Here is a 16,433-nt window from a genome sequence, read left to right as displayed (position 1 = left end):
ACGTGGTAAGGTAATAAGGAAGGATGGTAATTGGAATGGGGCAGTGGGATAAGTTTGCGCAAGACTTTGTCCAACTGCAGCATAAAAGTTTGAATAAAGAAACCCATTAACTAGGGCAACTGCACAGTGGAAATGTATTTTAAAACGTAATTTGTCCTATTTTGCCATGCTTTCTGAGATAGACTTTGACAATTCTGGGAGGGAAAACTTAGTTCCCGCGCCAGCTGGAATGTCACACTTTTTTTTCGTGGAAATAGACAACTCCAAAGACACAAGTGAACACACATTTTCATTACAATTTCTCAACAATTAACAATCCTGCTTCCACCTTATTTTCCACTTGCCTTTCCGCTTGGCTTGGACTGCATTTTCCGCCAAACACAAGAGAAAAAGAAAACCAAGAAACCCCCCTTCATTTCATGCCCCCACCCTCGGCTAGCTCGGTGAATTAGAAAAGGAAAATGCATGAAAGAAAAAATGCCAACGCAAAAAAAAGTAGTTTTCTAGGTGAAGTGCAGCGTGATCGAAGATCGAGCACACGGCCACACCCTCTCCCCCACCCGAACTCTCTCGCTGCATGCGGCGTCGGTCTATGCATTTTGCGCCATCACTGTGGCGAGTGGGAAAAGCTGAAGCAAACTCCACACCGACGACCCGCTCTACCCCCTCTTTAGCCGGGTTTAATTGATAATGAAGATCTTGCCGCTTCGGAAACAACTGCTTAGACCTGACGGATCTAATGCGCTACCATCTCTCCCGCTGTGTACATTTGTGTATGTGTGTGTGTCTGTTAATTAGCCCCAACCCCCCCAGACCCCCTTGGCTCTCATCCCAACATGCCCACGGCGGAACTGGAGCAACACCGACAACTACAACAAGACCTGTGTGCTCGCTCGCTGAACACGCCCCGCCGTCATTAGAAGCGAAAGAAAAATGGAAATGGTGACTCAGGCAGCGCGGGGGAAAACATGTCTTACAACCCAAAACCGGGTTTTCCACATTTTCCACCAGCACCACTCGCCGCAGGAGGAGTTGCTTTAATTGGAGTAGAAAATTTTGTGATTCCCTCGCTACCCAGCCAAAAGCGCATTGCTCGCATCGGCCAGCCGCGATCGCGATTGTCTTTGGCACTGTATGTGGCGCACTGTTTGTGGGAGAGTAAATTACTACATCAAGTACCTCCCACCTGCTGCTCCCTTTGCTTGCAAACATGCTAAAAGTGAAAGAAACACTTTTGATTGCGCGAATTTTGCTTTTTAATTCCGACCCATCGATTAGCAGGCAGTCGGCAGAGCAAGTGGCAAGTGGAGATGGTGCTTTTGTCGGTCTAATTTTTGCCTGTTTTTGATAAGCGGTGTGGCGGTACGAGCGTAATGCATCACTTTCTACAATGGAAAGTAAGTCATGCTCGATAAACCAAGGCAGGCAGGCCTCGGGCGAAATGCATAATGTGGAAAATTCAAAAATCGAAAGGCAAACAGTGCAGCGCCACTCGCGCCAACCTTCGGCAAAGGACAGTTACAATAAAGTTCAAGGTTGCTGTTTACAAGGTTTGCCAAAGGCCAGGGACTGCTGTGTCGCTTCGCTAAGCTCCGGAGCATGCGGCCGGTTGAACCGGGAATCGTGACTTTGATGCAGCTGCGATGATTAAAATGCTGCGGCGTGTGCCTTCTGTAAGCTTCAGCAGAAAGGAGAACGTGTACGCTCTCTCATTACTTTGTAGAAATGGTTCGACTAACAAGAAGCAAACAAAATTGCATTCTTTCCAGAGGAATCGAACTAGAATACAGTCTTGTTGACTTTTCTGAAAAATTGTCCACGTTATAATTAAGACATCTTTCTCAAATTGACTCATGTTTCTAGAAATTCTTACTGCTAATGCGCTTGTTGTTCCAATTATTGGGTTCTATATAAAAAAAGGTTACTCCCTCATCGCTCTGTTTGTTGATTGATGGAAAAGGATTCTAAAATTAGCTCTCCAACACCACCTTCGCTTCCTCGTGACACGCTCTTTACAGCATAAATTGTTGCATGATTTCGATAGAGAGAGAGAGAGAAAAGTCACAAACACAAAGACAACAAAGAAAAAGGATTAAATAAACAACCGTACCCAAACATACACACACACACAATTAAAAATGCTTTCCTCGATGTTTAATTGCACGATGATTTACATTCGCAAATTTATGACACGCTTCATTAGCGCCCGACCCGGCCATTGCGTAGCGGGCGTGGGCGCACTTGCCGCGCAACGGCAGTCCAAAACGTCACGCGTAACTGAAAATAGCATCATCACCGATTGCGTTGACGATAGATTAACATTGTTGCAGTTTTCTGCACTCATTACTGTCGGGCCCTAACGAACCAAACAGGACACGCGCCGAGTTCACCGGGGCAAAAAGGGCTTAACCGTGCACAGATGCCGTTCGTTGTATCCAACGGGGATCCAACTGGCATCAAATACTTTGTTGCCTTATTCTAGAGCAGAGACCGCTTTTAATTATGCGAACAATGCGTTGGTAACAAATCCAATAAAGCTTGATGCGTTCGACTACTAACCGCCAGAGGGACACACGTGTGATTTTTGCTTGGTTTTAGCATTACTTACCCATTTTGCCATTTGGACTGTACGGATCGTAGCTGCCGCTGGACAACGGTGACGAGTAGCCGTTCGACATCGTGTTGGTGTAGGTGTGACTTTGCGAGCCGGGCGAGGGGCTCAGTGGCGGTGCCGATCCTTGCACACTTCCAGGACTAGGTGAGGATATCCATTCTTCGTTGCTGTAAAAGGTGAAAAGGTGATGAAATATGTCATCAAAATACATTCTTGTTCTTGTTCTTTAACTCTTGCGAAGTTCCCTACATAAACAGTCGACCTGCCAAACCACGAAAGACACAACGTAAAAAAAACCCTGTAAACGCTCCCCACCATTAAACAAAGAAGCATCGCAAATCACCATTTAACGAGGCCTTGAGAGCTAACCAGACACACATCAACAAACGGCAAAAACTGCAACGAAAAACAAATAAAAATCAATACAACGCGAGACCTCACGTAATTTGCCATCGGTTGGGTTGTGTGTGCGCAAACAACGACATCAACAACGACAACGAGAGAAAAGGGGGCGAGAAAGCTGACCCAAATTACACCATGTCAGGAGAGCTGCTCGTCTGCATAGAATGACACCGACACCCACACACACATGGGTGCGCTCTCTCACACCCTTTTCCCATCTGATAGCAGAGATTCCGCGGCCCGGTCTCGGTACCATTTCACAGGCCTCCATTGCATGGTAGTCTGGTTGATAGCAAAAACCATTTTCCAGACGGGCTGATGATTCAGGCCGCGTCCAGACGCCGCCGACATACGCCAGACGTTCGGTAAGCACAATTTTAACGGACAAATAATACCATCCCCAACACCCCCAACAAGCCGTCGTCACGCCATCCGGAGGCGCGCGGACGAGATACAGACGCCGGCGTTGATGTTCACGACCTTTCCCAAGGTAATTTCCAGTACGCCCCGCGAGGGCGCTCCCATTGACGGGAGGTGTTGGAGCATGTTGGAGAGTGTGAGTAGGGAGTGAGAAGAGGAAAGAAAGAAAGTTGTGGGTGCTATTTTCTGCTCCATTTTGCCTGTCCCTCTTGTGCTGTCGCCTGTTCCAAGTAAACATATGAGCAGGATTAGCTGGCGGATCTCTTTGGGGAGGTTACCATTTTGACGGATATACTTTCCACAGAGCTGTCAATCTCCATCGACTGCTCGTTTGTGCGCCGTTTGGTGCTTCATATTTTATCGCAATCCAACACTGTGTTTACTTATTTTCTCAGTGCAATCTCAGTGTCTCTACAGCTTGAACGACCTATAAAATCTTTTGCAACCCTGTTGCAAAATTGTTCGTTTTTTGTGTGTGTGTGCCTCCAGCTAACCTCCAATAGAATGCACAACTGCAGACGAGATAAGCTTACAACAAAGCAAGCAAACGAATGCAATAGTGATTTTGCAAATCCCAGACACACCTTGTCGAGTTATCAGACACAGACCGGTGACCTTGAGAGACGCGTCGAGTCCGGGGCTACGTTATCTCTCAATGAACCTTTTTTCCGGAGGCACAGTATTGGGGACGGCAAATGAATGGTGTGGAGGCACCAACATGTCCAGCCTGTGTCCAAATGTCGAGGGGTAGCGTGTTCTCCTCTCCAGGGAGCCGAAGCAACCCCAAAGCTAATTGGAAGCCCTAAATTGGATTTCCCTTCAGTGACTTCCAGTGTGTGTGTTGGCTAGTCGACTCCTCCACCACCCAGACCAGACATATCCATACGATTTGCGCTAGAGGAGCTAATAGAGGTTGAACGATGCACATAACGAGCGACCATTTTTTTCAGTTTCAACCGAAATAGGTCAACTCGCCCCAACGTCGGACATGCATGGGGACGAATAAAAAAAACCAACAAGGGACAACAAAGTTGCCAGACGGCGGTATGCACAACGTATGACGCACTTCCGGCTTTCGATCCCTATGTGCTGGACATTGGGGAGTCTGCTGGTCGTGTTGTCTGGGGTTAGGATTGTGATTGTAGGCACAGTGCCGAAACTGAGTCGTCTAGTTGGTTTTCTGGTTCTTTATAATTGAATTTAGAACGGGAATACTAAAGTCCTCTCATACAAAGATACTCTCCTACTACTTTTAGCTACAAAACCTCGAAAGACTCAAAGCCCACTACGTACCTTTCGTGCCTCCGCTTGCCACCAAAGACAACATGTCCGCCACCATTCGCGGGCGGAATGGTCGTCACGGTAACGGTGTTGGCAGTGACACTCGTACTACTTCCGGTAGGAGTTGCCACTACTCCTCCTCCACCTCCGCCACCGCCACCACCCCCTCCACCGCCCGTATCACTGGGCAGGGGTTCTACTTTCACCGCCTTCAGCATGATGTCATCACCGATCTTCAGGATGCTGATGCTGTTGTTGTTGCCGCCGGCCACCTTTAGCAGCTGGTTGGCGACGACTGTCGCTCCACCGGCACCACCGCCACCTATCACGGGTGTGATCGTCGCACCACCGCTCGCTATCGTGGCCCCACCACCCGTACCGACCGCCGTTGCCGCATTCAGTGCACTGAGCGTACTGGCACTCAAGCCGATGATCGTCGCGGTCGCGGGTGTAGTGGCCGTCTGTTGCCGGGCCGTCTGCTGCTGCTGCTGCTGGGGCTGGTGCGGCTGCTGGATGCTGACTATCGTGCCGATGGGCAGGGCCGTCGTCGTTCCCGATTGTCCAGCCAGGATCGTCGTGCTGCCGCCGGCGATGCTGAGGATTTGCGGCGCTTGCTGAAGGATCACGCTGCCCGCACTGCCACTCGTTCCACTCGTTCCACTCGTTCCACTGCTGCTGCTGCTCGCTGACACACTCGGATTTGTGCTGACAATGTTTACACGGTACATGACCAACCGGGAAGGGGTAAGGAAGGAGAAAGGACTGTTTTAAAAGCGTTTTGCTGGATGTCGCTCAACGAAGCGGTTGAGATTCAATGTCGTTTGCTTCCGATCGAGCCGAACGATCTCTATTCGATTGCAGAGATTCTAAGAGTTTGCTTGACACTTTCGCACAAGTACTCTTTGTGGTTAGTGTCTTTATTCGTAACAGAATTGGCGGAGATTCATTCCTTTCTACTCTGTACAGTTTTTCCCCCCACTTTCTCGCGAGGAGTCTGGAGCTTGATTGTGTATTAAATAGTATTACAATGATTCTGGAAGCTACGGGCTAAAGTTTCTCCTCTTTTCTTCTATTGCACGTCGTTAAGACTGTCGGCCTTGACTGGTTTGACTGTAGTTCTGTACCCCCTGTTGCGCTACAGAAGTTGTCTCATAACGCTGGAGACGTTCATATGCAGCCCGGATTGAGGACACGGTCAAGCCGCAAGCTGACCAACGTGCTGCTTCGATAGGCGTTAATATTTGCGGCACATCTCTTCGGGATCATCGTTACGCGGGACATGACACCGTCGTCGAAGATTCGCTGAGATTCACGAAATATTATCTGGAAAGAAGAGAATGGGACATCGTGAGTATTGTTATTTGCTTTCAGCTTTCATTTCAAGAATTTTGGAGTGTTTAACGTAAATTGAAGAGACCTTTAAGACCAATGAATTGAAACTCATAAAATTGTTATCCATTATTCTCTTGAGCAAAAGACTTCCCTTGTTGCCAGACATCTCATTTTCCAATAATATGATCCAATTCCCAGGTGTAATCCATATCTTCCTATTATCCTCGCCATAGAGCACGGTATATTTGGTTTTCCGCTAGATTAACGTCGATTTAACGATTTATTCCCCAACGGACCGACGCGTTCCGTTCTATGCTATGCTTGGCTCATCCCTCTCCGTCCCACCACGACCACATTCCACCAGACAGACAGAGCACAATGTCAAACGAGCTACCCACAACTACATCCAACCCATAAGGGTCTGCAAAAATCGATCCACCACTACCAAACTCGTTGCCTCGCTGTGTGGAGCGTACATTGAAGAAAAAGCTGCTCGAATAAACAAAACCCACGCCCACCCAAACCCAAACAGGGGGAAACGCAACGCTCCGGCAAGCTCTGAAACAGCAGAGACACCCGAGACGACCGACCGAGGGCATTGAAAATGCAGCACAAAACATGAAGCCCTTGTACAGTTATCAAGTGCAAGGTGCGCCTTTGCCGCTCGACAACGTTTTGGCACGGTATAGGGACAAGCAGGGGTTTATTGGCGTAGGTCGGACGGAATCAATGGACCATCTCATGCAGCCGCACACAAACACACACAAGCCTGCCCCGGTGTGGGTGGCACTCACCGGTGTTTCGTAGCCATGGTGAGAAGTTTCCTTCCTCTGTTCGTTCAACTTTTCTCAGATCACGCTATGGTGAGATGTGGTGAGAAAAATCGATCGCTTTTCTGAGTGATTTTCTCACAGTGCCAATGTATCTGTGTGTGTGTATGTGTCTGGCTCAGTGTTTGGAAAAGCGTGGAAATAGACACTCAGACGAGCAGGCCATTAAACCTAAACAAAATAATATACATAGCTGGGAGTTGCACTCAGCCCCAGCCGCACGGGGAGATGGTGGCGCGAATGGTGGAAAATCGTGTCGCCACTCACTTTCCTCTTCGCTTACTCTCGCTCGCGAGTCTGCGGAAAGCGAACGATGGTGCTACCAGCAGCAGAGCGCTAACGCCAGACAAAGGCCGGTCATGCTTTTCCTTTTCGATGAAATGTGAGTTTTTCTTCTATTGTGCAGCAAAACGTCAAGCACTATCCTAACAAGAAGCAAGTTGTTATTCGCATCTGTCAACAGACTTTGTTTTTATAATCCTAGATGAGTCTCGTTTACGTACTTTCATAACATTTAATATTTAAATCACTCAATTGATTCAAGGCTCAATTTTAATCATTTGCTGTTTTTGCATTTTTTCATTACCGTCTTCTCAAAGACAGTTCTCCCACCAAAGGCTCTTGAATTCGACATCAGTCCCTTGCTCAAATTGACTATCACATTGTGTTTTTTTTTGCTACGGTCATTTGCAATTTTGTGCATTTAGCAAAACTTCCACAGAAGGGAATAGGAGCACAATGTCCGGCAAGGAATGCATGAACGCATCAATAGGTGCCGTCCATGCTTCGAGATTCCCCCCTCTGCCAAGAAGTTAAACAAACAAAACACAACGACAAGCCAACATCAAAGAATTGATTAAACGATGGAAAGTGATTGACTAGGACAGGACAACAGCACGGCGAACACTGGCACTAGACGAGCTTTTCCCCAGACCGTTTACCATTTTCCTTTTCGAACCTATCGAAGCGTAAAGAAAGTGCAACTGGCTTGACCGTCGTAGGCGTTTTGGGGAGTTAAGGATGATGAGCAATTTGTTTGTTCAGTGGGGGTGTTTTTGTTTTGTCAAGGTTCTTATAAGATTCCAATTTTATATCATTTCATACAAATACAAACAGTCATATAAAAGGTAGGGAAATAATCCTAAAAAAATGTAATATTCAGTTCTGGAATGTATGTATTTATGTATTTAAAGTATTTGTTAAAATGTTTAATGTTTAAATGTATTTCAATGTATTTAAACTTGACAGAGTATTATGTAAGAAAAGAGTAGTTAACAAATCGTTGAAAAAGCCACACAAAGAAACACCACCATTTTCATTCGGCGCAAATATACACACAGACCTATTACGCTCTGCAGCAAGAGCGCAATTTTCAAATGAAAACACATTCCGCATCGCTGAAAGGAAAGCGAAAATCGTTTTCCCAACGCCAAGATATGCATCCCGCCATACATTGCCAGCAAAGAGGATCCTTCCTTCTGAGCTTAAAAGAACATTTCCCTTCCACACTTACCTCCCCCGAAGGCACGGGGGAAGAGGCAAAATCATCCACCAAGCAAACGAACGAGCGAACGAACGAACATCCTTTTGTGTCGTCTGAATTTGTGTGTTGTGGAGCAGCAAAAAAAAAAAAAGAAAAGAAAACGGAAGCTTCGTCCCGTCTTCTCGTCTAATGAATACTCATAAAAAATGTATTTTCTTCGCCTCGCGACAGAAACCAGCGCAGCGCTTCGTTTGCTTTTCCATTCGTTAAATCGACCTTTCCCAATGTGCTGGAGGCCACAACACATCGAACAACGGCGGGGCGACTTGGCAGAGATCCCTTTTTTTATTATTTTTCCTGCATTTTGCTACAGCTCTTCTGCACCACGCTAAAGGCGCTTAGACATTACCATCGAAAATACATAAGAATTTAGGTCAATGCAGTACTTTGAACATATAAACGGTACCCGGGTCTCTCTCTCTCTCTCTCCACGGCTTCAGCTCCACTTTGCTAGACCTTCACCATCCACCAGAAGGGCAACGTCGAGAATCGTCTGGCAAACGCAAAACGATGCCTCCCACATAAGTGATATAGAGAGATAGAGAAAGAGAGCGAGAGGGAGAGCGTCGAAAAATGGAAAACTAACGCTAAATCGAAAAGTCGAAAAGAAAAGCAAGGTGGCGATGGGAGTGCTTCGCCATCCCAGTATGGCGACCTACCCTAAGGTATTTTCCATTTTTCACGGATCGCACCTCTGAGTGTCTCTATGTGCGTGTGTGTGTGTGTGTGTGTGTTTGTGTGCTGTACATATATACTTTGACGCACACGACAATATAAATTTCGTTCGCCGTTTCTGCCTTGCAGCATTTTCGTACATAAGCCAAATCTATTACGAGACAAATAACAGTCAAAAATAGGGAAAAGCTTTTGCAAAAATGATCCGAAATCTTAGTGCTATTGTTTACAAAATGGGACAGCATGAAAATGTCTTGTCTTGGCGTACAGGTGGGTAGTTTCGGAAAATAACAAAACTTTTTAAAACACAGCTTTCATGCTACAAGCATCCTAAAATGATCTCCAATCTCAAGGGATACGAATGCCGTGCTGGTAGCAACAACAATGACGGGCGGGAAAGTCAAGCTCAAGGAGAACTGCGTCCAACGACTCCATTCTGGGACTGGAAACATGGTCTGGTACATAATATGTCCCCCGGGCTAAGCGTTGGTTTTTCCCTTTTGCCGTGCTACTATTTACTGACAGACACCTGCAGGAAGCCGAGCATCGCTTGATATTGTGCAATCGCCACACGCCACAACAAGGCTGACGGGGCACACGCGTGGTCGCAAGGGGAGTGTGTTCCCGTTCGTCGTCTACTGCCCCTGTTTGCATCACTTTCCCCCCTGTATGCTGGGGCATTATAAGTGCCAGACTCGCACAAAGGACGAAGCTAGAGACGAAGGTATCGGTCCCGTATCGGATGAGCAGTTGTTTCCGCCCGGAGTCTGGCATTCCCGACGCCACACGCCAGACCTGCGCAGTAGCGCGGTCACTCCAACCGGGGCAAACCGAAATTCGGGGTCATAGGTCATGGTTTCGGTTGCAGATCCTTATTTTTTTTTGCACAGTTCACACAGGGCGGAATGTGTTCAGTGTTCTATGTAACGGTGGCGCTTTATGGAGTGTAGCACATTTCACCCTTGGTGCCTTGGTGGGTCGTGGTGCGGAGCATCCGCTACCCGTATGAAAGCGGTGCATTCCGTGCGGGTGGAGATGAAGTTACAGCGTAATTTGCAAAAAACGAGCAGATTATTGTCAATGTCGACCGGGTTGGGTTAAGGTTATTTCAAGGACTTTCCATTTCGAAACGCTGTGCTGCTAGCAGGCGCTGTTTTAAGGATTTTACTTTCACGAAATGAGTGGCATAGGTTGCATTGCATTAAAAGGTGTTGCAATTGTTGGGTTAATGTGATTATCTGCGGGAGGCTGAATGTCCTTTTTAGGAGAGCGCAGGAGAAATATCTTTCTGGGAAATGCAAAGCATTACTTGAGGGCTTTATCTTCCAGGAACTGTACTTAAGGAGCTTCCACAAAATGCACTTAGAATTCTGTTGGAAGAAATTGCTACTGATAAATAAACTTTCAGACACTAAAAACTAAATAGTTTCGATAACTTATTATATTCATCGAAATATTTCAAACAACTGCAAAGTTTCGAGATAATCTCAAAGCTATGCGCCAATATCTACTTTTAGGAAATAAACAAAAGTCTATTTTCGGTAGCATTGAAATCAATTTTGAAACTGTACAATTGTTGTCATTTTATTTAGTAAAATCTATTCATAGAAGATGCCACTCGAAGAAAACGAAAACTGAAGTCCTACTAAAGCTTGCAACATCTTTCCGGTAGATGGCGCTGTCACTTCCCAGAGCGACGGTGAAATATTTCACCGCAACTTTTCAGCCCTTTGAACATTTCAAACTGTGCTACGTTATACCAGCTTCTTACACAGTCGATATAGCAATGCGGTCGACATATAGTCGACATGCTGTGAAACAGAAACTGCTGGTTGGAAAATGGAAAAGCTTTTGCCAGCAAAAGCTTCTTCAAATGGAAATCTAAGACCGTTGTTCTGAGAAACATTATCATAACAAATATTCACGCTTTTCTTTGCATTATATTACGTGTCTAATTGCTATTACCATTCTCCACAGGTCACTGGGACACTACGGTACGGCCAACTGAATCATCATAATCATAAAGAAATTAAGTCGTTGCTTATCGCCCAACACCACCCGAAACACAGCTAATTTCCACAGAACACGCTTCCGCTTATCATTTCTCTTCATTTCTACGTGGCCACGCGCCTCCTCCCCGAATACGGAACGGAAGTAGCTTTCAAACTTCTTGCTAAAACAAGTCTAACAACACAACCGCGAACCGGATTTCGTAACGCCGCCAGTGCCAAGAAACCATGAGCTATGAATCTTAGCCACACAGCAACCACCTCCGCACGGGCGGAGAAAAGCTAGCGACCGAGGAAAAATGGGTCATCATTTTTCTTCATAAAAACGCCTTCCGATAGGTTGGATAATAATGTCGCCCCGTTTCGCGATCAGTGGGGTTTGGCGGGAAAGTTCGTTGACATTTTCTGCCTCCGCGAAAGATGTGGCCGTTCGCTCGTCTATCGGTTCCTCTGCAAGATGCAAGCATGTCACATGCTTTTATCGCATAGTTTAATGTATTGCGTAGATGTGCTTGCGGTTTCTTCCATCTCCTTGATTAAACGGTGTCCCTCTGCCCTTGTGCATCGCTCACCCGCTGGGGGACAGGAAACCGATCCATAGACGCTCGGCAGGATAAGCGTGCGAAAAAAGCTCATTAGGAGTTTTTTCATGCAACACACCGCACCATGTAAACTTCTCCGAATAGGCACCGGAAAAGGGCCCTTCTTGGTGGGGTGAGGAGGTTTTGTATAAAGCATAGCTTCATCAATCAAACTGATCTAGGTTGGTCAGCATTCGATAGCGTTGTCAGTTTTTCCGACCGCACAAAACAAAGGCAGGACCATTCATCCTCGCAACGAAAATTTATGAGGAAATTTCCCAAGAAAAAAAAGCTACCAATGTGTGTTAGATAAACAAAAGCCTAAGAAATAAGAAAAATTATCCAGAATGAGCTTATTCCTTTCACGAAAGCATTAGCAGTAACATTAGCATGACCAACTGGCCCAATTAACATTTTATGTCCTAAAATTAATAAAATTACTAAAAATATCATTCGTGACATCCTTGCTGCAAACTAGAGCTCCGCTCGACCCCCCGCTGCCAGACGGAATTGGCCGTGCAGGCTCGGGGGGACCCTACTTCACATAAAAACCGAAACCCCATTCACTCAATTAATTTCGGAACGCTGGTCCCAGACTGTTAGCCGGCCATCATTGCCAGAGCCAGCCGAAGCTTTCGGGGTGAGAGTACGCTAAACGCGTTCGCCTTCCTTCGTAGTTTGTTTGCGTGACGCTCCGGTGGCATGATGAAGAAGAGCGGTGGGAAAAGCTTCAGTGCGTGAGGACACCCGGGAAGGATATGCCGGCGGCGGTGGCGGCGGCGTGCGAAAAGAAATACGCTCACCGAGGCTCGCCCGTTAAATGGTAGACCTTTACAACCCCAAAAAACACTCACACACACACACACCGATCGATAAAGGCCAGACAGATGCGCGACGCGATGGTGGTCCTTTGAGGACGGGCTGGGAGTGTTTGTGTGAATTTTCCCCCTGTACCCTGTACCACACCGACTACTCCTTCACGGGCACGCGGGGGGACAAGAACGAATCGCACACGCAAAACCCATCGTACGATGGGAAAAGCGACAAACGAGCCAGATAGGTTCATCGGGTTCGAGAGGCTTCAGTGTGTCTTGCCCGAAATCTTCTCATCCTGGGGAAGGCTCGTAGTGTTCGGAGCAGCTTTGCGTAGGCGGAAGCCACTTGAATGAAAGCGCTCGTAATAAGCGTTGAATGAGCCACGGTGGCGGACTGTGAATAAGGATGTGTGAATGTTATTTATTGCGATTTTATTTCCCGGGTGAGAGTGAGTGCTGCACAAATAGAGGAAATATTCGGAAGTCCAATAAAACGGATGCTACTACAGCTGATTAGGTCTTTCAAAGTAAGCCTATTCCAGGAAAACCGGATCAAAGTCAAAACAAACTTAATAATGGACTAACTTCGGCTTAACTTTGGTTTCACTTTAGTAAAATGCGTTGGCCACAACAACACAAAGTGTTTCTTGAGACATTTTAAACGCATAGTTACCCAAATTGCCTGTCAAAAGGAACATTAACTGGTCACTGCTCCCATCGTTTGCAGAGACTTTCAACACTGATCACTTTCTGCCTACATATTTTCCTTCATTTGCAAAGGGTTGATTGAGCTTTCCAGAATTGTCTTATACATCATCTTGCTAAACAAACTTTTGCCCTTTCTTGCTTGCCAGCAGCTACGCAGCAAAAAAGTAATAAGCAGACATCAAACTAACAGCGTGTGGCTCATCACTCCCGCCCTGGAAACCAGGCGACGTGACGAGCCAAGCGCCTCCATCGTTACACGTTCCTTTTCGTTGCTCCTGCTTGGGGCGTTCTTAAGACCCCGTGCTTGCCGAGCGCCTCCACAGTTTCATCTCCTTGGCAGATCCCCATCGCCGCTGGACGTAGGCGTTTTTATCCTCCCAAACTTCCCGCAAAGTAGCGCACAACCTCCTGGCTGGAATATTATTTTGGCCCTCTTGCTTGGCGGTTTGCCGCTTACTTCACTTCGGAATTTCGGATTCCTTATCGATGGCGACGGTTGGTATACATCATTCGAGCCACGTGAAAGTAATGAGGGCACCTTTTTTCCGCATCGCGCGAGACTGTTTTCCTTCTCACGAACCTGCGTGCAAGTGTGTGTGTGTGCCAGTGTGCTTTCCATTGAACCTTGCGTGAACCCGCAAAAGGACCCAGAGCACCACCAAACGCGCTCCGGCAAACAGACAGACGACGTCAGCCGACGTACGACGCGTGCTGGGCGCGTGAGCCACATTGGGTTCGTTGGCTGCCGGGTACGCTTGCGACTAAATTATGGTCCGAAACCACATCCCCTCCCGGTCCGTCCGTCTGCCTTTTGAGGCCAGCTTTAAACCACATCGTTCGACCGAAATTCAGACACGGCCTTACGCGCTTCGGTGTAACATTAAAGGGGCGGCTTCCGTCTGGTAATGTTGTTGTTTTTTCTTCTGAACGTTCCTTGGGACCATGGGGTTTACCGGGTTTATGGTTTGTATCCTTTTTCGCGTCCCTTTCGTAACAAATAAAACACCACGCTCAACCACCAGCGGCTTCTGTTAATGGGGTAGCTGAACTTTATTCGGGTCTCGGGTGTATACAGGGGTTCGGTTGCGTTGTAAAAGGGCAACCAGACGCTAAACTTCCAAACAGGCAGAAGGAAGGCCTGGCGGGGGTGAATAGCGGAACGGGGGATATATCCTCCGCTTGCCATTCAACCGCATTAGAAATGGATTAAACCCCTGGTTCCAATATAATCCACTGCGGCGGGGAACGGTCACAGTTATTAACTGGACCAGGGCTGAGAGATGTATGATGTCTGGGCTGGGGCTTTGTTTTAGGCACCTTCCCCAACGGTGTAATGAACTGTTGTGAACATCCGTATGGGACAAAACCCTATTCAGATGAAACTTGCTGCTTCACAAATGAATCAAACTCTCTTCTTTTTTTTATCCGATGTGTACATTCCATCCATCAAGGGTCGGGAAGGTCTACCTCATACACATCCAAGTGTCAGACATTCTTTGCACAAAACATTAGAAACCGCGGATGGATACGGGGGTCAACCATTGGACATTGTGTTGTTTTGACATGGGCGACATGTTTTTGATGGAGTTTTACCTCCGGAACGTCTGGAACGGTTCTCTATTATGATTGCGATGAACAGATTTAACGGAACAACCATATGTAATAGAAAATATGACGAAACAAAGACATTGGATTATCCTACAAACTAACTGTGACTGCTCCACTGGGACCTGTAAGCAATAAAAAGTCTACAAACTAACTTGCTTGTCCAATAGAGGAACTGTCAAAACAGATACGTTTTTTGCATTCTTCTTTTACTTCTTCTTGTCGTTAAATGAGTCATTGAACATTGTTCTTATTTTAAACATAACTAACAAATCCATGCTTTCTCGTCATAAGATATGTGATGGTCTAGAAGCAGATTTGAACCTACTACCTCTAATGTGTAAAGCAAACGGTTTGGCAATACACTACGAAGCGCTCTTTCAACTGGGCTGTAAGAACACGCATTTAAGCAAACAAAAGGAAGGCTCTCCATAACTTTCGTTCCATAGCCAAACTCAATTTAAACCTCTTTAAATTTCATGTACCGTTGGAGTATGATTGCGTTTTATATTTTTAAACTGTCTACAGCATCGCCCCGGATAAATATATCCCCTAAAATGTATTTTACGTCCCACGTAGTTACCCTCGTCGAAGGTGATTGGTTCCAAATTCCCTCCCCTTAAAAGATTACTTGCCAGCATTTATATCTTCACCACACACACAGGGGAGCAGAATATTGCCTCGGCATAAAACCCACACTCACACGCTCGGCAGGAAATTAACACCACATGTGTCCTTAATCGATCGATCAGTTGCTTTCCTAATTGAATTGTACCCACCAACGAGACGCACCGTGCCCTTGCGTCTTATCCTTTACGATAGGAACACACACATTAAGAACATATTTTCCATACGTTTGCGTCGAGCAAAAAAAAGAGATATACACGAGTCGACGTTTTAATTTGAATTTTCCATCCGTCGCACGAGCCTGGACGACCTTTTGTTTTCCTGTTTTCTTTTTTTCATCTCACGCAAAGGTGTGACTCGGACCCTTTAAAAGGGAGTTTGCAAATTGAATTAAATTGTATTATCATTACCATTCGCAACCTTCACCCCTTGTGGATGATTCGTTCGAAAATCGTTTATTGATTTGTGCAAAAGCTGCACAGGACAAATACGGTACCAATTAAAATACATTTTTCATAACGTTTATGCTCGACTCTAATCGGGTTCGCTTTGCCCATGAAAAGAAACACTTTTACTTATCTTTCATATAGCAACGGCATCGAAACCGTAAGATACGATTCATTCAAAATTCATTCCTCTCCACACACACACACACACACACACACAAACCGGGAGGGAAAGAACATCATGTTGCAAAATGCAAACAACTCTCCCTTCTAAACTTGCGCCAAACGCACACACACACACACACACACAAAAAGTATTGCGTTGCACACAAAAGCCTGCACCGAAAGTGAACGAAACAGGACAACGTACTCGCTTGCATATGCAACAACCGCAGGAGGCAGAAACAGTAGCAGCAGCAACAAAAAAAGTCCGATGACTTTCACCTTGAATTTACAGCGCAATGTCAATCAGCCCCGCCACCGTCTGGGTCGCTCTTCCGGAGTTGCCCCACCCATTCGGTTTGGTGGAGGGGTAGGGAAAGGGG

The 16,433-nt window shown here is 46.4% G+C and overlaps 1 protein-coding gene across 6 annotated transcripts in view; it reads right to left on the bottom strand.

The window, feature by feature from the left end:
• Positions 1-16,433, bottom strand: part of LOC120903008 (ecdysone receptor) — a 188,624-nt gene that overhangs the window by 113,622 nt on the left and 58,569 nt on the right. For all 6 annotated transcript variants that reach the window (XM_040312175.1, XM_040312169.1, XM_040312170.1 and 3 more), the window contains 2 exons: positions 4,730-6,040; positions 2,609-2,781 (listed from right to left, as the gene is read on the bottom strand). In XM_040312175.1, the coding sequence (XP_040168109.1) occupies positions 2,609-2,781; positions 4,730-5,445 (889 nt within the window). In that variant the 5' untranslated portion in view covers positions 5,446-6,040. The remainder of the gene's footprint in view (positions 1-2,608; positions 2,782-4,729; positions 6,041-16,433) is intronic.

This window comes from Anopheles arabiensis, chromosome 3 (genome assembly GCF_016920715.1).
Source record: "Anopheles arabiensis isolate DONGOLA chromosome 3, AaraD3, whole genome shotgun sequence".
Classification (NCBI taxonomy): domain Eukaryota; kingdom Metazoa; phylum Arthropoda; class Insecta; order Diptera; family Culicidae; genus Anopheles; species Anopheles arabiensis.
This window is presented reverse-complemented; position numbering and strand designations above follow the sequence as displayed.